Below are 25,270 nucleotides of genomic sequence, written 5' to 3' on the forward strand. Positions count from 1 at the left end.
GCCTCCCAAAGTGCTGGGATTACAGGCATGAGCCACTGTGCCCAGCAGCATAGCTGAAACTTTATGCCCATTGAACAGAAACTCCCATTTCTCTCTCAGTCTCTCTCTCTCCATATAAGCTGTTCTCCTGGATTGAGGCTCCATTTCTGATATATTTTATTCAGACTCTCATGAATTATATCATTTTTACTCTGAGTTCAATTTAATCTGGTTTTCTAACTCACTAATTTGGTTTTCTAGAGTGTCCATCTTGCTATTCAGTGCCCCTATTTGTTTTAAAAATCAGTGTTCACATTTTTATTTCCAGTGTAAAAACACAATTCTCAAAGGCATTTGTTTGTATGTGTCAATGTTTTATTTAACTCATTACTGAAGAAATAAGCAGGAAAATAAAAGAGCTAGTTCCATGAACATTTGAGAAATAGCGATGTATATAGTCAATGGGAAAAGAATGCCAAAATAAGATTATCAAGTTAAACATAACAGGAAATAAAACCATATCACCTTTGGGGTTAACTCCTCTACCGGGCTATAAAACAAAACAACTTATTCATTTCTGTAAGTTAGCCTCTAAACTTTAAGAACTTCACAGGGCTATAAACCATTTGCACTTGCATCATTTGTGGATTGTGACTATACTGTGACAGCTATGTTATAGTTTCCAAAGAGGTCAGATAAGGGTCAAGCAGGATTATTAGAAAATACTCCAGCATAGAAAAAAGTAGCCATTCTTTTGCCTTTTCTCAGATTGGGATCCATTTTTCTTTCATATTAGGATCTCCTGTTTTCAAATTGCCCTGGGTTGCAATCTTTGGATGCTTCCTCCAACTGCTCTATAACTTATCCTTGCCTCCAGCCCCCTTTACTATCAGGAGATTCTGTGTAGTCATAGTGAAGGGGTCAGGCAGATGGAAGGAGCAGTAAACCCTTCACAATCTTATGGGGGTGGAGGGCAAGATGGGGGATCCTATTGTGTGGTGATATGGCAGACTGGAGTGTTTTTTCTGTTTTCACCAGTCCAATTTTCTTCTGACCTCCTTGATATTTCAACTATGTAAGTAGGACTCTAGTTTTCAGTCATGGTATATAATTTCCCGTTACATTTTTGTTGTGTTATTTTCAGCAGGAAATTAGTAGAGGGAGAGAGTAAACTGAGTGCATTATTAGAATTACAAAGTTTGTATCTCCTATCTCAGATAACCATGGATTTTCCTCATATTTCCACAGAAATATTAAATGTATGTCCTTTAGAAGCCTAATATCATCATCATTTTGTTTCTTGGCCATCACAAATTTCATTTCACAAAAGACATTGTTATTTTATTTCAAAGCTTTCAACAATTGCATCCTCCTGACTTATTTTTTTATTGGTCAGAATTAAGACCAAATGGCTTTATATCTACATCCTTCTGAGATTAAATCTATGGACACTCGTCAGAAAAATGCACATTTGCATTTATACAGAATGCCTTATATAATTTCAGGGGACTTAGGGATTCTTGAACCCCATCTATAATTCTCAGTTTAAGAATGCTAGTTTTGGAGATAAGAATGTGCCCCTCATAATGACTAAATAACATAATTATATCTATGTGTAAGGAAGCAGAAACAGACTTTACTGTAGTAGTTATTGTATTCTCTCCATTTTGCAGATTGTCCAAATGATTTGCCTTTTGACTCCAAGATTGTATTGATCTGATCCTGAAACATGTTTTGTTCCATGCTTGACCAGGATAATAAACAACTGAGAGTTTTATTTTAAATGTATGAAGCTTAACCTGAAATGTTTACATCATAAATATCTTTTTCAAACTTTCATCACATAGTTTTTCTACAACAGAGGAAGTGGTGACTCTGAGAGGCCTAACTTTTCAGGGAAGAATGCGTTCATGCAGGTTTCTCCTCACTTCTTTTTGCCTAGTTATATTGGAAGGAAGGAGTAATCTGAGAGCAGCTGCAGAAAATAGGTAAGAGTTAAGTTAAATTGGATGCACCCTCCTGGCCCCCCACCAAAGAAATGCAGGACTGATGATAGTTAATTCAGGAGGCTTCAAGGCAGTGTCTGCTAGGATTTAGCACAAAGGTAGAAAGCAAGCCAGGGAGGGACACTGCCCTGGAGCTGAGGAGGGAGGGGTGACGGCAGTGGCAGGTGCTGCAGTGGCCACCCTCAGTAGAGGTCCTGTGCCTCGCAGCCCAGAACCTCCATCCTCAGGGCAATCTGGTGCATCCAACTCTGGGGGTGAATTCGAAGGTAGCGAGTCAGTAACGGTGGGTCTAGAGAGTTCACCACAGGTGTGAAGGAGTCTTGATTTCCCTGAAAAACCTGAAAGAGGAAAGATAGCATTTATTGGTTGTCTGACAGGACAATGGTCACTGCAAAGCACAGACGCTTTTCTCACTTCTAGTTGTTTCCAGTAGTCCAGGATTAAACCCTGGAAGATGACTAGATGACTTTGTCCTACGCATCTGGGACATCTAGAATTAAGAGCACCCTGCTTTGGAGGCCTTCACTCTAGCTAGGCCTTATATCTACAATGTTCTCACCCACTTCCCAAACCTCAGTGACATTAAGTGCTTTGTCCTGGGTCACACACAGCACCTGTGTTGGACCATCTGGAGATGAGAGTCAGGCTTTGGCCAGCAGACTCCCTTGTCAATGCATTTGCTGTGGCAAGAGGAGTACATGGCAAGAGCTCAGAAAATGGTAGCTATCGTTATTAGATAAACTGGTTTCGCACATGTTGGTGACAACTTTAGAATGATAACGAATGCAACACAGCAAGGCATGCAATTTAGTGTGGCTGGGCAACCTTGGCAGGAGGGGATGCAGAAGAGAGAAAGAAGTGGGAAGAGTCTAAGACTCAAGGCACCTTGCTACTCCAGGACTTTGGAGCAAAGGTCACCTATAACTGGGTGGATGTTTGGGAAAATGAAGATCTGAATGTTCAAAACGTGTAATTCAAGGCAACTCTAAAACCCTGTGGGTTTTATGTGGATTCCGAGGTAATCCTACAGTAGAAAGTCCAGCCAAATGGTGAGAATAAGCAAGAGTCTTGGAGAAAAAGGAACAGAATGAAGGCAATGTCCTACCATAATGCATGCTCTTGCAAGGACAGACAGACACCATGATATCCTTAGGATCTCCTGAGGCAGTTTGTGTAAAAGGAGGCAACTTGCCACCAAAATGGGAAAGAAGTGGTTAAACAGCAACAATAGGGCTCCTGCTTCCTGGAGCTGTTGGGTGACATTTTCCTCTAACAATCCTGGCATCTTCAAGTGTGGTGTCAGTTTTACTTCGGATTCCAAATGGGAAGAGACTTTTCCTGGCAAATGCACTGTGAAGTAACACTGTGATCCTACAGAGAGTTTAGCTATCAGAACAAAAGACGTTTGGGCCATCTTCATTCATCTAGCTACATTTTCCCCCTAGGTTCCCAACCCTGGCTGCTTATTGGAATCGCCTTTGGAGCTTTTAAAAAATGATGCATGGGCTAGCTCCCCACCCCCCCACCCCCTCAAGAGATGCCAATTTAATCGGTCTGTTCCCACCTTGGCCCCCTTACTCTGGTCTCCAAGTTCTGACTAATATAGCCCCTGCCCAAGTCTCTGATCTGTTCTCCCACTGCATTCCTCCTATTTTACCGCATCGCAGATGAGCTGACCTTTCAGTTTCTCAACAATGTCAACTCTTGTTTTATTTAACATGAGAGCCTTTGTATATGTGATTCCCTCTGTTTGGAAGGCTCTTAACCCTTCTGTTTCTTCTTTTATCCATGTTTTTTACCCTTCGGGTCTCAGTTTAAATACCACCTCTTAAACTAAGCATAGTGGCATGCCCCTGGAGTCCCAGCTACTCAGCAGGCTGAGGCAGGAGGATTGCTTGAGCCCAGGAGTTTGAGACAAGCCTAGGCAACATAGCGAAATTCTGCCTCAATTTTTTTTTTTTTTTGAGACGGAGTCTCGCTCTGTAGCCCGGGCTGGAGTGCAGTGGCACCATCTCGGCTCACTGCAAGCTCCGCCTCCTGGGTTCACGCCATTCTCCTGCCTCAGCCTCCCAAGTAGCTGGGACTACAGGCGCCCGCCACCACGCCCGGCTCATTTTTTGTATTTTTAGTAGAGATGGGGTTTCACTGTGTTAGCCAGGATGGTCTCGATCTCCTGACCTTATGATCCGCCCGCCTCGGCCTCCCAAAGTGCTGAGCTACCTCTTTAGAAAGGTCTTCCTCATTATTCCTCATGTAAAATAGGACTCTTGTTTGTTCTAAATCTCAACTTATTTGTTTCCTTTGTAGCATTCAGTATCTTTTCCTTTATGTCTTTACATGCTTATTGACTGTTTCCTCTGTCTTCGCCACCAAATGTCAGTTCCACAAGGGCAAAGACCTTGGTCATTGTTGTATCTTCAGCACATAGAATATATAGCATAATGTATATAGCATGGCAAATATACCATAAACATCTATAGAAATAAAGTTCTGTATTTGGAAAAATTTTTGAGAAACATTAAGGTCCCTGTTCTGAGATTATTTTACAAATGTTTACGCTGTATTTGGAGGCTTTGTACATCTTTTGTTAGACTTAATCCTTACTGCATTAAATCAGGGGGCATGCGATGCCAGATTGTCCCATTATTGATGATGCTAAGTTTGATCACTTGGTTAAGATGTCCACCTAATCTCTATATTTATAAAGGTAACCCTTTCCCTTTCCTAACAATCTGTGGAGTGAGACTTTGAGACCATACAAATATTCTGTTTCACAACAAGCTTTTATCCAATGGTATTAGCAACCCTTAAAGTTCTTTACAAGTATTCAATAGTAAGTACATTGATGGTTGCAAACTGATTTTCCAGTTATGATCCATTACCCTCATTATTCCTTTTGATGCTCAAATTGTCTCAAATCTGGCCAACAGGAAGCCCTTCAGGCCAGTTTCTGTGTTCTTTTCACATGATCCCATTAATCTTCTGGCACATCAAGATCACCAAGATCATCTAAGATTGCCTGGCAGTTTCCTTGATCCAGCCTTGAAAAAGTCATTTCTCTAGGGAGCTCAGATTCTTTTGACTGGAAAATGATAGTTAGAGACCAAGATTTCGGCATGGGATGGGCTCGTTATTACTGCAGTGTAATTACTTCTAGATTCCTTCAGTGAACAGTGCTAAGAATATGATTTTTAAAATTCCTAAGTTCTCACTGACACTTCTAATTCAACTCTAACATTCTTTTTGTTAGTATTAGATTTCTAGGGCTACTGTAACAAATTCACCACACACTTGGTGCCTTTAAAACAAAAGAAATTTATTCACTTATCATTCTAGAGGCTTAAAGTCTGGAGCCTGGAGCAGAGGCACAAAAGAGTGTGTCAAACACAAAATCACATTTAAAGCTTCTATTTGGAAGTGGTATATGTCATGTCCAATCACATTCTATTGATCAAAATGAGCCGTACGGCCATGCCTAAAGTTGATGAGGTTTTCAAGGAAAGAGGGAATAAAAACTCAAGAACATTAATACCATCTGCTTCATATGCTATTTTCTGTTCATTTAGAAATTCCTTACATTTTCTTGTTTCAGCAATAAGAGGTGATTTATGCAGGCAGACATGAGGGCTGGGTGGCTTACTAGGTTTCTTAGCCAGGAGTACCCTCTACTGTTGATAAATGGAAGTGTAATTTATTTAATAGATGTGACCAAAGAGGTTTGTGGGTCTTGTGATTTAGTAATTCACTTTTGTTTTTATAGGACAGTTAATTTCCAACATTTGCTTTCTTCTTTTTTTTTTTTTTTTTTGAGACAGGGTTTCTCTCTGGAGCAAGGTTGGCTAGATTTATATATTTATTTTCTACTTGTAAATATAAACTTATAGTACTTTTTGTCTTCTGGTTATTCTATAGATGGGTTATGGGTGGTTTTAGTCATAATTTAAAATTGTATGTGTATGTGTATGTATGGTTTTTGAAGACTGTGGAGAGATTTAGGCAGCTGCCATTATCTGACAGGAATGTGCAACTCCTGCTTGGAATTTTTAAATGCTATTTAAAACTATTTTTCCAACTGTTTCTGGTATACAGAAATACAGTTAATTTTGGTATTTATTTTGTTTTCAGCAAGCTTGAAAAATTTTAAAAATTCTGATAATTTATATATAAATTCCTTTGGATTTTCTATCTATGCCATCATATCTTCCACATACAATGAGTTTGTTTCATCATATTCAATCCTTACATATTTTCCTTCTTTTTCTCATCTTATTGCACTGCTTAGGACAGCCAATATGTATAATCCTTCAGTCTGTCACTGTGATAAATTATATCAGTTTTCTAATGTATAAGCCAAACTTGCATTCCTAGCATAAATCCAATTTGGATCCATATTGCTAATATTTTGTTTGGGATTTATGTTTATGAATAAAATGGGCCTATTATCTTCCTTTCTAATATTGTTCTTGTTGGGTTTGGTTGTCAAGGTTATGCTATTATCATAAGAGAATTGAATAACATTCCATCTTTTTCCATTTTCTGAAAGAATTTTTGCAAAATTAATATTATTTCTCCCTTGACAAATTGGTAGAATATAGTTAGTGTAGCCATCTGGATCTGGATTTTTTTAATTAATAACCTTTTAACACTAAGTTTGGAAAATTAGGTAAAATGGATTAATCCCTGGTAAATACAACAAGAAAGAACATTTAATATTAATAAGTATCCTCATTTTCTATATTTTTATATTGGCAGAATTTTTGTGGGATCTTTATTGATGTCCAGTTTTTTAAAGTTTCTGATATTATTTGTGCCTTCTTTTCATCTTGATTGCTCTTGCCAGAAGTTTGTCAATTTTCAAGGAACCAACTTTTGGTTTTCTTTATTCTCTCTATTGTATGTTTCTTTTTTACTTCATTTACTTCATATCTTTATTATTTCCTTGCTTCTACTTCCTTTTGGTTTATTTTGCTGTTTCACTAGCTTCTTGAGACATACCTTAGCTCATTAATTGTCAGGCTTTCTTCTCTTCCAATATATGTTTTTAACGCTATACATTTCTTTCTAAATATTGCTTTAGCTGATTCCCACATTTTAATATGTCAGGCCTTGTTATCATTCAGTTTAAAATATTTTCTAATTTATGATTTCTTATTTGACACACGGGTTTAAAAGTATATTTCTTGATTCTAACATAGGAAGATTTTATAGTTATCTTTCTTATTTATATCAACTTTAATTGTATTGTGACCAGAAAACATGTTTTATATTATCTGAAATTTGAGACTACTTTATTTGTAGCTTAAAATGGAAAATTCTAACATGTTTCCTTTGTGTGCTTACGAAGAATGTGTAATTTTGCAATTTCTTTTTTTTTTAAATTATACTGTAAGTTCTAGGGTACATGTGCACAACGTGCAGGTTTGTTACATATGTATACATGTGCCATGCTGGTGTGCTGCACCCATTAACTCGTCATTTACATTAGGTATATCTCCTAATGCTATCCCTCCCCCGTCCACCCACCCCACAACAGGCCCTGGTGTGTGATGTTCCCCATCCTGTGTCCATGTGTTCTCATTGTTCAATTCCCAACTAGGAGTGAGAACATGCGGTGTTTGGTTTTTTGTCCTTGTGATAGTTTTTGAGAATGATGGTTTCCAGCTTCATCCATGTCCCTACAAAGGACATGAACTCATCCTTTTTATGGCTGCATAGTATTCCATGGTGTATATGTGCCACATTTTCTTAATCCAGTCTATCATTGATGGACATTTGGGTTGGTTCCAAGTCTTTGCTATTGTGAATAGTGCCGCAATAAACATACGTGTGCATGTGTCTTTATAGCAACATGATTTATAATCCTTTGGGTATATACCCAGTAATGGGATGGCTGGGTCAAATGGTATTTCTAGTTCTAGATCCTTGAGGAATCGCCACACTGTCTTCCACAATGGTTGAACTAGTTTACAGTCCCACCAACAGTGTAAAAGCGTTCCTATTTCTCCACATCCTCTCCAGCACCTGTTGTTTCCTGACTTTTTAATGATCGCCATTCTAACTGGTGTGAGATGGTATCTCACCGTGGTTTTGATTTGCATTTCTCTGATGGCCAGTGATGATGAGCATTTTTTCATGTATCTGTTGGCTGCATAAATGTCTTCTTTTGAGAAGTGTCTGTTTATATCCTTCACCCACTTTTTGATGGGGTCTTTTTTTCTTGTAAGTTTGTTTGAGTTCTTTGTAGATTCTGGATATTAGCCCTTTGTCAGATGAATAGATTGCAAACACTTTCTCCCATTTTGTAGCTCGCCTGTTCACTGTGATGGTAGTTTCTTTTGCTGTGCAGAAGCTCTTTAGTTTCATTAGATCCCATTTGTCAATTTTGGCTTTTGTTGCCATTGCTTTTGGTGTTTTAGACATGAAGTCCTTGCCCATGCCTATGTCCTGAATGGTATTGCCTAGGTTTTCTTCTAGGGTTTTTATGGTTTTAGGTCTAACGTTTAAGTCTTTAATCCATCTTGAATTAATTTTTGTATAAGGTGTAAGGAAGGGATCCAGTTTCAGCTTTCTACATATGGCTAGCCAGTTTTCCCAGCACCATTTATTAAATAGGGAATCCTTTCCCCATTTCTTGTTTTTGTCAGGTTTGTCAAAGATCAGATGGTTGTAGATGTGTGGTATTACTTCTGAGGGCTCTGTTCCATTGGTCTATATCTCTGTTTTGGTACCAGTACCATGCTGTTTTGGTTACTGTAGCCGTGTAGTATAGTTTGAAGTCAGGTAGCGTGATGCCTCTAGCTTTGTTCTTTTGGCTTAGGATTGACTTGACAATGCAGGCTCTTTTTTGGTTCCATATGAACTTTAAAGTAGTTGTTTTCAGTTCTGTGAAGAAAGTCATTGGTAACTTGATGAGGATGGCATTGAATCTATAAAATACCTTGGGCAGTATGGCCATTTTCACAATATTGATTCTTCCTACCCATGAGCATGGAATGTTCTTCCATTTGTTTGTGTCCTCTTTTATTTCATTGAGCAGTGGTTTGTAGTTCTCCTTGAAGAGGTCCTTCACATCCCTTGTAAGTTGGATTCGTAGGTATTTTATTCTCTTTGAGGCAATTGTGAATGGGAGTTCACTCATGATTTGGCTCTCTGTTTGTCTGTTATTGGTGTATAAGAATGCTTGTGATTTTTGCACATTGATTTTGTATCCTGAGACTTTGCTGAAGTTGCTTATCAGCTTAAGGAGGTTTTGGGCTGAGACAATGGGGTTTTCTAAATACACAATCATGTCATCTGCAAACAGGGACAATTTGACTTCCTCTTTTCCTAGTTGAATACCCTTTATTTCTTTCTCTTGCCTGATTGCCCTGGCCAGAACTTGAACCACTATGTTGAATAGGAGTGGTGAGAGAGGGCATCCCTGTCTTGTGCCAGTTTTCAAAGGGAATGCTTCCAGTTTTTGCCCATTCAGTATGATATTGGCTGTGGGTTTGTCATAGATAGCTCTTATTATTTTGAGATACGTCCCATCAATACCTAATTTATTGAGAGTTTTTAGCATCAAGGGTTGTTGAATTTTGTCAAAGGCCTTTTCTGCATCTATTGAGATAATCATGTGGTTTTTGTCTTTGGTTCTGTTTATATGCTGGATTACGTTTATTGATTTTCGTATGTTGAACCAGCCTTGCATCCCAGGGATGAAGCCCACTTGATCATGGTGGATAAGCTTTTTGATGTGCTGCTGGATTTGGTTTGCCAGTATTTTATTGAGGATTTTTGCATCAATGTTCATCAGGGATATTGGTCTAAAATTCTCTTTTTTTGTTGTTTCTCTGCCAGGCTTTGGTATCAGGATGATGCTGGCCTCATAAAATGAGTTAGGGAGGATTCCCTCTTTTCCTATTGATTGGAATAGTTTCAGAAGGAATGGTACCAGCTCCTCCTTGTACTTCTGGTAGAATTTGAGTGTGAATCCGTCTGGTCCTGGACTTTTTTTGGTTGGTAAGCTATTAATTATTGCCTCAATTTCAGAGCCTGTTATTGGTCTATTCAGGGATTCAACTTCTTCCTGGTTTAGTCTTGGGAGGGTGTATGTGTCCAGGAATTTATCCATTTCTTCTAGATTTTCTAGTTTATTTACATAGAGGTGTTTATAGTATTCTCTGAAGGTAGTTTGCATTTCTGTGGGATTGGTGGTGATATCTCCTTTATCATTTTTTATTGCGTCTCTTTGATTCTTCTCTCTTTTCTTCTTTATTAGTCTTGCTAGTGGTCTATCAATTTTGTTGATCTTTTCAAAAAACCAGTTCCTGGATTCATTGATTTTTTAAAGGTTTTTTTGTGTCTCTATCTCCTTCAGTTCTGCTCTGATGTTAGTTATTTCTTGCCTTCTGCCAGCTTTTGAATGTGTTTGCTCTTGCTTCTCTAGTTCTTTAAATTGTGATGTTAGGGTGTCAATTTTAGATCTTTCCTGCTTTCTCCTGTGGGCACTTAGTGCTATAAATTTCCCTCTACACACTGCTTTAAATGTGTCCCAGAGATTCTGGTATATTGTGTCTTTGTTCTCATTGGTTTCAAAGAACATCTTTATTTCTGCCTTCATTTTGCTATGTACCCAGTAGTCATTCAGGAGCAGGTTGTTCAGTTTCCATGTAGTTGAGCGGTTTTGAATGAGTTTCTTAATCCTGAGTTCTAGTTTGATTGCACTGTGGCCTGAGAGACAGTTTGTTATAATTTCTGTTCTTTTACATTTGCTGAGGAGAGCTTTACTTCCAACTATGTGGTCAGTTTTGGATGTGGTGCTGAGAAGAATGTATATTCTGTTGATTTGGGATGGAAAGTTCTGTAGATGTCTATTAGGTCCGCTTGGTGCAGAGCTGAGTTCAATTCCTGGGCATCCTTGTTAACTTTCTGTCTCGTTGAACTGTCTAATGTTGACAGTGGGGTGTTAAAGTCTCCCATTATTATTGTGTGGGAGTCTAAGTCTCTTTGTAGGTCTCTAAGGACTTGCTTTATGAATCTGGGTGCGCCTGTATTGGGTGCATATATATTTTGGATGCTTAGCTCTTCTTGTTGAATTGATCCCTTTACCATTATGTAATGGCCTTCTTTGTCTCTTTTGATCTTTGTTGGTTTAAAGTCTGTTTTATCAGAGACTAGGATTGCAACCCCTGCTTTTCTTTTTTTGTTTTCCATTTGCTTGGTAGATCTTCCTCCATCCCTTTATTTCGAGCCTATGTGTGTCTCTGCATGTGAGATGGGTCTCCTGAATACAGCACACTGATGGGTCTTGACTCTTTATCCAGTGTGCCAGTCTGTGTCTTTTAATTGGAGCAGTTAGCCCATTTATGTTTAAGGTTAATATTGTTATGTGTGAATTTGATCCTGTCATTATGATGTTAGCTGGTTATTTTGCTCGTTAGTTGATGCAGTTTCTTCCTAGCATCGATGGTCTTTACAATTTGGCATGGTTTGCAGTGGCTGGTACCGGTTGTTCCTTTCTATGTTTAGTGCTTCCTTCAGGAGCTCTTGTAGGGCAAACCTGGTGGTGACAAAATCTCTCAGCATTTGCTTGTGTGTAAAGGATTTTATTTCTCCTTCACTTATGAAGCTTAGTTTAGCTGGATATGAAATTCTGGGTTGAAAATTCTTTTCTTTAAGAATGTTGAATATTGGCCCCCGCTCTCTTCTGGCTTGTAGAGTTTCTGCCAGGAGATCAGCTGTTAGTCTGATGGGCTTCCCTTTGTGGGTAACCCGACCTTTCTGTCTGGCTGCCCTTAACATTTTTTCCTTCATTTCAACTTTGGTGAATCTGACAATTATGTGTCTTGGAGTTGCTCTTCTCGAGGAGTATCTTTGTGGCGTTCTCTGTATTTCCTGAATTTGAATGTTGGCCTGCCTTGCTAGGTTGGGGAAGTTCTCCTGGATAATATCCTGCAGAGTGTTTTCCAACTTGGTTCCATTCTCCCTGTCACTTTCAGGTACACTAATCAGATGTAGATTTGGTCTTTTCACATAGTCCCATATTTCTTGGAGGCTTTGTTCGTTTCTTTTTATTCTTTTTTCTCTAAACTTCTCTTCTCGCTTCATTTCATTCATTTGATCTTCAATCACTGATACCCTTTCTTCCAGTTGATCTCATCAGCTACTAAAGCTTGTGCATTCGTCACATAGTTCTTGTGCCATGGTTTTCAGCTCCATCAGGTCATTTAAGGACTTCTCTATACTGGTTATTCTAGTTAGCCATTCATTTAATCTTTTTTTTAAGGTTTTTAGCTTCTTTGTGATGGGTTCGAACTTCCTCCTTTAGCTCAGAGAAGTTTGATCGTCTGAAGCCTTCTTCTCTCAACTCGTCAAAGTCATTTTCTGTCCAGCTTTGTTCCGTTGCTGGCGAGGAGCTGCGTTCCTTTGGAGTGGGAGAGGTACTCTGATTTTCAGAATTTTCAGCTTTTCTGCTCTGTTTTTTCCCCATCTTTGTGGTTTTATCTACCTTTGGTCTTTGATGATGGTGACGTACAGATGGGGTTTTGGTGTGGATGTCCTTTCTGTTTGTTAGTTTTCCTTCTAACAGACAGGACCCTCAGCTGCAGGTCTGTTGGAGTTTGCTGGAGGTCCGCTCCAGACCCTGTTTGCCTGGGTATCAGCAGCAGAGGCTGCAGAAGAGTGAATATTGCTGAAAAGCAAATGTTGCTGCCTGATCGTTCCTCTGGAAGCTTGGTCTCAGAGGGGTACCCAGCTGTGTGAGGTGTCAGTCTGCCCCTACTGGGGCGTGCCTCCCAGTTAGGCTACTCGGGGGTCAGGGACCCACTTGAGGAGGCAGTCTGTCCGTTCTCAGATCACAAACTCTGTGCTGGGAGAACCACTACTCTCTTCAAAGCTGTCAGACAGGGACATTTAAGTCTGCAGAGGTTACTGCTGTCTTTTTGTTTGTCTGTGCCCTGCCCCCAGAGGTGGAGCATACAGAGGCAGGCAGGCCTCCTTGAGCTGCGGTGGGCTCCACCAAGTTCGAGCTTCCTGGCCACTTTGTTTACCTACTCAAGCCTCAGCAATGGCAGGTGCCCCTCTCCCTGCCTTGCAGCCACCTTGCAGTTTGATCTCAGACTGCTGTGCTAGCAATGAGCGAGGCTCCGTGGGTGTGGGACCCTCTGAGCCATGTGCAGGATATAATCTCCTGGTGTGCCGTTTGCTAAGACCATTGGAAAAGTGCAGTATTAGGGTGGGAGTGACCCGATTTTCCAGGTGCCATCTGTCACAGCTTCCCTTGGCTAGGAAAGGGAATTCCCTGACCCCTTGTGCTTCCCGGGTGAGGTGATGCCTTACCCTGCTTTGGCTCACGCTCGGTGGGCTGCACCCACTGTCCTGCACCCACTGTCCGACAAGCCACAGTGAGATTAACCTGGTACCTTAGTTGGAAATGCAGAAATCACCTCTCTTCTGTGTCATTCATGCTGGGAGCTGTAGACTGGAGCTGTTCCTATTCGGCCATGTTGGAACCGCCCTTGGAATTTTGCAATTTTGCAATTTCAAGGTGCTATTTTCTAAATATGTCTATAAGATCAAACTTGTGAATCATGTTAATTGTTCTATTTCTATACATTGTTCCATCAATTGACGAGAGATGTGTTAAAATCTAGCCTCCCGAGTTCACGCCATTCTCCTGCCTCACCCTCCTGAGTAACTGGGACTACAGGTGTCCGCCACCACACCCGGCTAATTTTTTGTATTTTTTTTAAGTAGAGACGGGGTTTCACCATGTTAGCCAGGATGGTCTCGATTTCCTGACCTCATGATCCACCTGCCTTGGCCTCCCAAAGTGCTGGGATTACAGGTGTGAGCCACCGCGTCCAGCCATGAAATCACATTCTTAATCTCCAGCAATACTTTCTTGCTTTAAAGTCTATTTTTCTGCTATCAATAGAGCTGTAATCGATATCTTTTAGATATTTGCATAATTTCTTTTCCCATTTTTGTCTTGCTACTTTTCTGTATCTAATGTTTTAGATATGACTCATAAAATGCACACAATTTACTTTTGCTTTTTTTTTTTTTTTTTTTTTTTTTTAAAGAGACAAGTCTCACTATCTTGTCCAGGCTGAACCTCCTGGGCTCAAGTGATCCTCCCACATCAGCATCCTAAGTAGCTGGGACTACAGGTGTGAGCCATCACGCCCAGCTACTTTTGCTTTTTTATCAATCTGACAATCTTTGTCTTTTAACTGAAATATTTGGTCCATTCATATTACATATGATTACTGTTATATTTCAATTTAAATATACCATCTTATCTTGCTATTTTTCCTACCTGTTTTATGTTTCTTTATCTCTCTTTGCTTGCTTTCATTTAGGTTTGTTGAGTATATTTTATCCTTTCATATTTTTTCTTCTACCATTTTGGAAGTCTTACATTGTGTGTATTTCTATTACTTACTGGCTATCCTATAAACTACAACATTTATCAAATGATGAAGGTTTAATATTAATCAACATCTTTACCTCGTAGATAATACATGGATTTTAGAATCCTTTATTCTATTTATCCACATGCTGACTTTTTTGCTGTTGTCATATGTTCTAAATTCTCACATGCACACCTGGCTTAAACAATAGAAATTTATTTTCTCACAGTTCTGGAGGCTACAAGTCCAAGATCAAGGGGTAGGCAGGCTTGTTTTGTGTGTGTGTGTGTGTGTGTTTGTGTGTGTGTGTTTTTTTTTTTTTTTTGTCTGTTTGTTTTTTGAGATGGAATCTCCCTCTGTAGTCCAGGCTGGAATGTGATGGCGCGATCTGGGCTCACTGCAACTTCTGCCTCCTGGGCTCAAGCAATTCTTGTGCCTCAGCCTCCTGACTAGCTGGGATTACAAGCGCATGCCAGCATGTCCAGCTAATTTTTGTATTTTTAGTAGAGGGGTTTTCACCATGTTGGGCAGGCTGGTCTTGAACTCCTGACCTCAGATGAGCTTCCTGCCTCAGCCTTCCAAAGTGCTGGGATTACAGGCATGAGTTACCACGCCTGGCCAGCAGGCTTGGTTCTTTTTTTTTTTCTTTTCCTTTTCTTCTTCTTCTCCTTCTCTTTATTTTTTTTTTAGAGGCAGGGTCTTGTTCTGTTCCCCAGGCTGGAGTGCAGTGGCACAACCCTAGCTCACTGCACCCTTGTAACAAGAACTACAAGTGCACACTACTACACCTGGCTAAGGGTTGGTTTCTTGTAAGGCCTCTCTCGTTGGCTTGTAGATGTCTGTCCTCTTTCTATATCTTCATGTGGTCGTCCCTCTGTGCCTGTCTGTGTCCTAATTTCCTCTTTTGCTTTAACGCATAAAAGATATTTTCATTAGGTTTTCTTTTTGAGAGAGGGGTTCGCATTGTTTATTTTAGCATTGTGAAGACATCATTCATTATTTTCTAATATTTGCTATTATTTAGAAATCAGCTGTCAGTTTGTTACTCATTATGGTAATGTACATGTCTTCTGACTTATCTATTGCAAAATTCGCAAACATAAAATTTACCATTTTAACAATTTTAAAGTGTGAAGTTCAGTGCCATTTAGTACATTCACAATGTTATATAGCCATCACCACTATCTAGTTCCAGAACATTTCTATAACCCCAAAAGGAGATTCAATACTTATTAAGAAGCCACTCCACATTCAATCCTTCTGCCAGCTTCTGGCAACCACTAATCTGTTTTCTGTCTCTATGGATTTGCTATTCTGGGTATTTCATATAAGTGGAATGTGGCCTTTTGTGCCTGGCTGCTTTCACTTAGCACAATGCTTTCAAGGAGCATCCATGTTTTAGCGTGGATCAGTACTTTGATTTTTTATGAATAAATAATAGTCCATATATGGATAGACCACATTTTGTTTATCTGTTCATCACTTGATGAACATTTGAGTTGTTTTCACCTGTTTGCTATTATGAATAGTACTTCTATATGCATTTGTATATTAGTTTTTGTTAGAGTGCCTGTTTTTAATTCTTTTGGGTCCACACCCAGGAGTAGAATTGCTGGGTCTATGTTAATTCTATGTTTTCCTTATTGAGGAACTGCCAAAATATTTTCTACGGTGGCTGCCCTATTTCACATTCTCATCATCAAGGAAGGTTCCAATTTCTTTATATTCTTGCTAACACTTGTTATTTTCCCGCTTGACATTTTGTTTTTGTTTTTTTTTAAATTTAGCCATCCTAGCAGGTTTGAAATGCTATCTCATTGTGGTTTTGATTTACATTTCCCTAATAACTAATGATGTTGTCTATCTTTTCATGAGTTTGTTGGATGCTTGTATATCTTCTTTGGAGAAGTTCCACTGAAGTCCTTTACCCATTTTAAAATTTGGTTGTCTTTCTGTTGTTGAGTTGTAAGAGTTCTTTTTATATTCTGGGATACTAGGCCCTTTATCAGATATATGATTTGCAATTTTTTTCTCCTATACTGTAGATCATCTTTTTACTTTCTTGATAGTGTTCTTTGATGTACAAAAGCTTTTAACTTTAAAGATGTCTACTATATATATTTTTATATAGTTGTTGCTTGTGATTGTGGTGTCACATCTAAGAAACAATTGCCAAATCCAGTATCATAACAATTTACCTCTTTGTTTTTTCTTACAGTTTTATGGTTTTAGCTTTTATGTTTAGTTTTTTGATACATTTTTAGTTAAATGATTTTTTACAGACAGGGTCTTGCTCTGACACCCAGGCTGGAGTGCAGTGGTGCGATCATGGCTCACTGCAGCCTCCACCTCCTGGGCTCAAGCGATCCTCCTATCCCAGCCTCCCTAGTAGCTGGGACTACAGGTGTGTACCATCATGCCAGCTAATTTTTTTTGTTGTTTTGTAGATACAGAGTCTCACTGTGTTGCCCAGGCTGGTCTCAAACTCCTGAGCTCAAGTGATCCACCAGCCTCAGCCTCCCAAAGTGCTGGGATTACAGATGTGAGCCACCACATCCAGCCTTGAGTTAAATTTTGTATATGGTAAAGATCCAACTTCATTCTTTTGCATGTGGATATCCAATTGTCCCAGCACCATTTGTTGAAGAGACTATTCTTTTCCCACAAAATGGTCTTGGCACTTTTATTGAAAATCAATTGACCATAGATGTATAGGCTTATTTCTGGACTCTCAATTCTATTCCATTGATCTATGTGTCTATATTTATGTAAGTACTGCCCTGTTTTGATTCTTGTAGCTTTGTAGTAAGTTCTGAAATTGGGAAGTATGACTCCTCCAACGTTGTTCTTTTTCAAGATTGTTTTGGCTATTCAGGGTCCCTTGAAATTCCATCTGAATTTTAGGATAGATTTTTCTATTCCTCAAAAAAAAAAAAAGTCTTTGGGATTCTGATAGAGAATGCTTTGAGGCCGGAGAATCGCTTGAACCCAGGAAGCAGAGGTTATGGTGAGCGGAGATTGCACCACCACACTGCAGCCTGAGCGACAGAGTGAGACTCCGTCTCAAATCAAAAAACAAACAAACAAACAAAAAAACCCAGAATGCTTGCTTTGAATCTGCAAATGGTTTGTGGTAATATTCTTATCTTAAGAATATTATGTCTTCAAATCCATAAATCCAGGATGCCTTTTCATTTTTTTAGTTATTTAATTTCTCTTTTAATTTTTAATTTTTAATTTTTTTCTAGTTGCCAATTTTCCATATTTGCTGTCTTCAGACCAGACAGTTCTTTAATTTCTTTCAACCGGGTTTTTTTGTTTTTAGTGGACAAGACTTGCACCTCCTTGGTTAAATTTATTCCTAAATATTGTATTACCTTTGATGCTATTGTAAATAGACTTTTCTGTTTTCCTTTTCATATTTGTAATTGTTAGTGTATAAAAATACAATTGATTTTTGCATGTTGACTTTGTAACCTGCAATGGTTTTTTTCAACTGCCTAATAATTTTGGATAATTTGTCTTTTATTTTCATGTTTCCATATGTTATTACTTTAAAGATTTTATACATAATTATTTCATATTATGTATCCGATAATGTCAATATCTGGTGTTCTTCAAGTTTTAAATCTGCATTGATTGTTTCTGTTCACTTGTACTCAAGTTGTCTTGTTGTCTTGCATGTTTGCTGATCTATGTCTGTGATCTTATAATTTTAATATGTAGGAATCCTGGAGGCCTAAACTGGAGGTGGTTTTTTTCTAGAGTAGGTTGAGAATGGTTCTTCCAGGTGCCAGAGGATAATATTTATCTGCAACTTCTCTAGCTTCCTTCTGGGATTCATGACAATGCAGAATTCTCACACTGAGTTCTCCTTGCATTTTGCTCAAGGCTTAGTCTTCCAGTAACAACATTAATATGGGCATTCTGTCTGAGGAAAGGTCTTCCTTTTTATATTTGCTCATTATTCACCTCTCTCCGCTATGATTTCAGCTCATTATTTTAAAATAGAAGTTTGTGGGGGTTTTTGTTGATGGGGAGGCTGGAGATTCCCCTTTCTTTGCTAAATACAACAATGTATTGTCAGTGATATAGCCTTTTTTATTGTTGTACAATATACATAAAATTTACCATTTTAATCATTTTTAAGTGTACAATTTAGTGGTATTAAATATACTCACAATATTGTGCACCCATTACCACTATCCATTTCCAGAACTTTTTCATCACCCCAAACAGAAACTCTGTACTCATTAAAAATAACTCTCCATTTCTTCCCCATTCCAAGACCCTGGTAACCTCTTTTCTACTTTCTGTCTTTATGAATTTGCCTGCTCTAGATACCTCATTATGGTGGTTAATTTTATGTGTCAACTTGACTGGGCCATGGGGTGCCCATATATTTGATTAAACTTTATTTTATGTGTGTCTGTGAGAGTGTTTTTTGGTGAGATTAACATTTGAATTGGTAGACTAAGTAAAGCAGATTGTTCTCCCCAGTGTGGGTAGAACTTATCCAATCAGGTGAAGGCCTAAATATAACAAAAAGGCTTACTGTCCTCTTAGTAAGAGACAGTTCCTTCTATTTGACTACCTTTAAACTGGGACTTCAGTTTTTTTCCTGCCTTTGGGCTCAAACTAAAACATTTTAACTCTTTCTGGGTCTGTAGCCTGCCGGTCTTTGAACTGGAACTACGAATCAGCTCTCTGGGGTCTCTAGGCTGCCAACTCACCCTGCAGATCTTGAGACTTGGCAGACTCCATAATCACATGAGCTAATTCCTTGTGTGTGTGTGTGTGTGTGTGTGTGTGTGTGTGTATGTATCTCCTCTTGGTTCTGGTTTTGTTTCTTTGGGAACCATGACTAATACAGATTTTCACACCAAGAGTGATTCTAAAGGAACAGAATTTTAAGGATAAATTTTATAAATTTGTTATTGGATTTCTGGAATTGGTTCTGTAACCTGATGAAATTTAAAGACACTAATGACTATTTTCAGTAGTAAAAATTGTCCATGGCATGATCTGGCAATAGAAATATGTAGGCCAGGCTGGGCGCGGTGGCTCATGCCTGTAATCCCAGCACTTTGGGAGGCCGAGGTGGATGGATCACCTGAGGTCAGGAGCTCGAGACCAGCCTGGCCAACATGATGAAACCCTGTCTCTACTAAAAACACAAAAATTAGGCAGGTGCCTGTAATCCCAACTACTCGGGAGGCTGAGGCATGATAATCGCTTGAACCTGGGAGATGGAGGTTGCAGTGAGCTGAGATCATGCCACTGCACTCCGGCCTGGGTGACAGAGTGAGACTCCATCTCAAAAAATATCTATATGCAAAATATCTCCATTGGATACTCCTAATCAACTACTTTTAAGAAGCAAGGGTCTTGGTGACTATGTATATTGACACTTATGAACATATTTGTCAAACTAATGAATATGATGAGATTAGTCGGTTGCTCCTAATGTTGCTGGAAAAAGTGATGAAAGAAAAGGAGGAGCTCAGGAATTTGAATTCCCAGCTCAAGAGCTGCATAAATGACTTGACAGATTCTATGTATGCCCTGAAGGAGACCCTTATCTACTGTAGCCACAGAGCTGAGATTGCTGAAAATCAAATGCCAAATCTCATCCTGTGACTAACTGAATTACAAAGCAAGCCAAACTCCCAGCTTTGCAGGGTGTCTACTGTTAAAGCAAGGGGAGTGATTGGGAAAGAATGGGGCACTACAAGTTGGATTAGGTATGTGTGGAAGACCCTGATTAAGCTGGGGACATTGAGTTCCTAAATATTGATGAGTCTTTTTTGTCAGTGAAAGTTTTCTCTCCATCCCTGTGGTGGCAGTATCTCCACTCCAGTCTAAGTGGATTAACCCTGCACTGCCTGAGGAAACTGTAATGGCTTCCCCTGAGGCAACTGCCATGCAAGATAATGCTGATTCCCTTCAGGACCCACCCTACCACCCCTCTTTGTTATTAGATCTATAACTACACTCAAGTCCCAGCAGGCGAGGTGAGGTATGAAGGTGACCCATGACAAGGTGCACTACACTCCAAAATCATGACTTGAGTTTTCTAATTTACACAAGCAGGAATCCAGAGAATATGTATAGGAATGGGTACTAAGGATGTGAGATAACGGTGGAAGGCACGTAAAGTTGGATTAGGCCAAATTTATTGACATGGGCCCACTAAGCAGAGATTCTGGACTTAATGTTGCATCTCAGGGAATTAGGAAGGCCTCTAACAGTTTAATTGGTTGGCTGAAACACAGACCAAAAGATGGCCCACAGTGAGCAAACTAGAAATTTCAGACTTGCCCTGGTTTAATGTAGAAGAAAGGAGATTGAAATGCTAGAGTGAATTTGTCATTTAAGACCTACTCACCAACACTGGGAGAGTTCAGAAGACACAGATCTCACTATTACTTTGAGAAATAAATTTGTGAGGGGAACCTCAGCATCCTTGAAGGGCTCTGTGATCACTCTTCTCTGTAGGTGACACCTTACAGCAGGACCTGCAGTCACTGAATTAGAAAACCTAAATACAATGGGAATAATTGGATCCTGGGGTGGAAGGGGCCAATGGGCAGCACTCAACTGCCAAAGGCAAGGTAAGTGTGGTTACCATAAGGGACAGCAGAGTCAAAGCAGCAGTTAGAATAGTATGACTTGCACAGACCTATGGTGTTGGCTAGTAGATTATAGTGTTCCTAGATGTGATATAGATAGAATGCCTACCAAATTCTTGAACTGCATAAGTGGAAAAGTTCTAGGTCAAGTGAACAAAAGTCTAACCTGAATAATAAAAACAGAGTCACGGCCTCTCAATCAATTCCCAGACTTGAGCAGGTTTACAGACCCAGCACTCCTTGAATGAAGGGGAGGCTCAGTCTCCTTGAGGACGGACTCTGGTACACTGCCAAGAATACTGCCACTCTTTCTCTCAGCCTTCCCCAAAGGGACATATGGCCTTTCTATCAGAATAAATGTGCACTGAAGAAAAATAATTAATCAGACCTTTCAGGGACTACTGGACAATGGCTCTGAACTGGCACTAATTTCAGGAGACCCAAAATGTCACTGTGGTCCACCAGTCAGAGTATGGGCTTATGGAGGGTCAAATGATCAATGGAATTTTAGCTCAAGTCCATCTCAAAGTGGATGCAGAGGATCTGTGAGACTATCTTGTGGTTATTTCCCCAGTCCTGGAATGCGTAATTGGAACAGATATATTGAGCAGCTAGCAGGATCTTCACATTGGTTCCCTGACCTATGGAGCAGGGGCTACTGTAGTGAGAAATCCTCCTGTAATCCTCTGTGAATAACTATTCTCCTTTTGTGAGATAGCTCTTGGCCTACTACTGGGCCTTAGTAGATACTGAATGCTTAGCCACAGACCACCAAGTTGCCATGTGACCTGAACTGCCCATCATGAACTAGGTGTTATCTGACCCACCAAGCCATAAAGTTGGGTATGAACAATGGCACTCCATCATCAAATGAAAGTGGTATATACATGATCAGGTCTGAGCAGGTACTGAAAACACATGTAAATTACATGAAGAAGTAGCCCAAATGTCCATGGTGCCTGTTTCTGCTACCCTGCCTTCTCTCTCCCAGCCTGCACTTATGGCCTCATTGGGAGTTCCCTATGATCAGTTTACAGAGGAAGAGGAGTCTTGGGCCTGGTTTACAGACGGTTCTGCACGATATGCAGGTACTACACAAAAGTGGACAGTCCCTATCTGAGATACCCATGAAGGACAGTGGGCAGAATTTTAGGCAATGTACCTGGTTGTGGACTTTGCTTAGAAGGAGAAATGGCCAGGTGTGCAATTATATGTCAAGTAATGGGCTGTAGTCAGTGCTTTGTCCAGATAGGGACTTGGAAGGAACATGATTAGAAAAGAGGTGACAAAGAAATTTGGGGAAGAGGTATGTGGACAGATCTCTCTGAATGGGCAAAGGATGTGAATATATTTATGTCCCATGTGAGTGCTCAACGAAGGGTGACCTCAGCAGATAAGGATTTCAGTAATCAAGTAAATATGATGGGCCGGGTGCAGTGGCTCACGCCTGTAATCCCAGCACTTTGGGAAGCCAAGGCGGGAGGATCACCTGAAGTCAGGAGTTCAAGACCAGCTTGGCCAACATGGTGAAACCCTGTCTCTACTAAAAATACAAAAATTAGCCAGGCATGGTGATGCGCGCCTGTAGTCCCAGCTACTCGGGAGGCTGAGGCACGAGAAATGCTTGAACCCGGGAGGCAGAGGTTGCAGTGAGCTGAGATTGTGCCACTGCACTCCAGCCTGGGCAACAGAGCAAGACTCCATCTCAAAAAAAAAAGTAGATATGATGACCTGTTCTGTGGATACCAGTCATCCTTTTTACTCAGCCACCTATGTCACTGCCTGATGGGCTCATGAACAAAGTAGCCATGGTGGCAGGGATAGAGGCTATGCATGGGCTCAGCAACATGGACTTCTATTCAACAAGGCTGACCTGGCTATGGCCACTGCTAAGTGCCCAATCTGCCAGCAGTAGAGACAAACACAGAGTCCCCAGTATGGCAGTATTTCCCAGGATGATCAGCCAGCTATCTGGCAGCAGGTTGATTACACTGGAATATGTTCATCATGGAAGGGGCAGCATTTTGTCCTTCCTGGAAGGAAACTGAACTACTGCTTCACAATGGAGGTATGGAAGAGTGTGTCTGGAATACAATAGATCCCTTAGAGTGTCTCTTAGTATTACCAGGCCCTATGACTCTGGTCAATGGGAAACTACAGCAACCCAATCCATGCAGGACCACTAGTGGCCCAGGCTCTTCAGGAATAAAGGTTTGGGTCACCTCATCAGGTAAAGAACCACAATCAGCTGAGATGCTTGCTGAAGGCAAAGTCAATACAGAATGGGTAGTAGAAGAAGGTAGTTATCAATACCAGCCAAGTTTTGTTATATCATGTTAGGTGGAATTATGACCGCATTTTTGTCTCTACTTAGAGATAAAGGAGATGTGTATGATGGGTGCTACATTGACAAGGGGTGGACTTGTCATGGTTAATTTTATGTATCTACTTTACTTGGTCATAAGGTGCCCAGATATTTACTCAAACATCATTCTGGTTATTTCTGTGAAGGTGTTTTTGAATGGGATTAACATTGAAGTCAGTAGACTGAGTAAAGCAGATTGCTCTCCCTAATGTGGGAGGCATCATCCAATTAGTTGAAGGCCTGAATAGAACAAAAAGACTGAGTCTTCCCCAAGTAAGAAAGTATTCTTGCTGCCTGACTGCCTTTGGACTGGAACATCAGCTTTTTCCTGCTTTCAGTCCTGAACTAAAACAGTTTAGCTCATCCAGAGAGAGAGAGAGAGAGACAGACAGACAGACAGAATCTCCTATTGGTTCTGTTTCTTTGGATATCCCTGACTAACACACTCATATAAGTAGAATCATATAATATCTATCCTTTTATGTCTGGCTTATTCACTTAGCATATTTTCTTTTCTTTTCTTTTTTTTTTTTTTTGAGATGGAGTCTCACTCTGTTGCCCAGGTTGGAATGCAGTGGCGCGATCTCGGCTCACTGCAAGCTCTGCCTCCCGGGTTCATGCCATTCTCCTGTCTCAGCCTCCCGAGTAGCTGGGACTACAGGCACCCGCCACCACGCTTGGCTAATTTTTTGTATTTTTAGTAGAGACGGGGTTTCACTGTGTTAGCCAGGATGGTCTCAATCTCCCAACCTTGTGATCTGCCTGCCTCAGCCTCCCAAAGTGCTGGGATTACAGGTGTGAGCCACTGCGCCCGGCCTTCACTTAGCATATTTTGAAAGTTCATCATGTTGTGGCACTAATCAGAGATATAACCTTTTTTAAATGGGAATTTCTTCTAGAATATCCAATGTCTAGACTTCAGTTCACCAAACTGCCAGTTTGGTGAAGTCTTTCATCCAGCCTTGATGGATAAGGGAATTCTTCTTGGACATGATGTTTATCTGAGACTTAACGAATGAGTCAGGTGAAAGTGGCAGTAGAGGGTAGCTAGAAAAATGTTCCAGGTAGAAGAAATAGTATCTATTTAAAAGCCTGGTATGAGATATAATGGCTGTATTTAGTGAACTGAGAATTTCTTAGTATGGATGGAGCTTAAAGAGCCAAGTGGCAAGAGACTGTATTAGAGAGATTGGTAAGGACCACATCATGGTTAATTCTTGGTGAAAAAAGAATATAAAAAATACCAAAGAGAGGAACTATTCCTTCCCCCATTACTCATGGGGTGATAAGACTTTATGTCATGTCTTTTAATCAGGACAATTTGTTGAATTATCCAGCAAACCCAGATTAAGAATGAAGACTTCCTGGACCATTAAACTTAAAGGTCAAAAAGGCTTGGGAATCAAGGTGCTGATGAGGAGAATTAACTCTTGGATCTACTCTGCCCTTTTCTCAGTATTTTACCTTTTTCTTAAAGTCACTGTGTTCTCTCAGAATGCCTTTTACAATGTCTTGCTACCATAGGTACTTAATAGATTTTGCTCTGAAAATTTGGTCATATATCAACCTTTTTATGTTATGTTAAGCTCTAGGAGAGGTGGTATGTTTTTTCTTTCTTTCTTTCCAAGGAGACCAGCATACCTTTACTTTGCCATTCTGAAAAAAGAGAGTCCAGTGATGGCCATCTTGACTGCTGGAGATGAGGAACTCCTTCACATACATGCTGGTAAGCAGAGATTTTACTCCCTGAGTAGTTATTCCTGTGACTTTCATTGTCTTCTGGAAGTCCACTTGCAGCCACTCTTTTGGATTATTCACCTGAGGGCAATAGAGTTGGACTAGTAGCCTCTTGGTCACCATTTACTCCCAGAAATTCCCAAATCCCTCTTAACC

The 25,270-nt window shown here is 40.0% G+C and overlaps 1 protein-coding gene across 4 annotated transcripts in view; it reads right to left on the bottom strand.

Annotated features, from left to right (window-relative positions):
- Positions 1 to 332: 332 nt before the first annotated feature.
- F8 (coagulation factor VIII) overlaps positions 333 to 25,270 on the bottom strand; it is a 197,312-nt gene continuing 172,374 nt past the window's right edge. For all 4 annotated transcript variants that reach the window (XM_063703009.1, XM_004065157.2, XM_063703011.1 and 1 more), the window contains 2 exons: positions 25,019 to 25,195; positions 333 to 2,323 (listed from right to left, as the gene is read on the bottom strand). In XM_063703009.1, coding sequence (XP_063559079.1) covers positions 2,168 to 2,323; positions 25,019 to 25,195 — 333 coding nt within the window. In that variant the 3' untranslated portion in view covers positions 333 to 2,167. The remainder of the gene's footprint in view (positions 2,324 to 25,018; positions 25,196 to 25,270) is intronic.

This window comes from Gorilla gorilla, chromosome X (genome assembly GCF_029281585.2).
Source record: "Gorilla gorilla gorilla isolate KB3781 chromosome X, NHGRI_mGorGor1-v2.1_pri, whole genome shotgun sequence".
Lineage (NCBI taxonomy): Eukaryota > Metazoa > Chordata > Mammalia > Primates > Hominidae > Gorilla > Gorilla gorilla.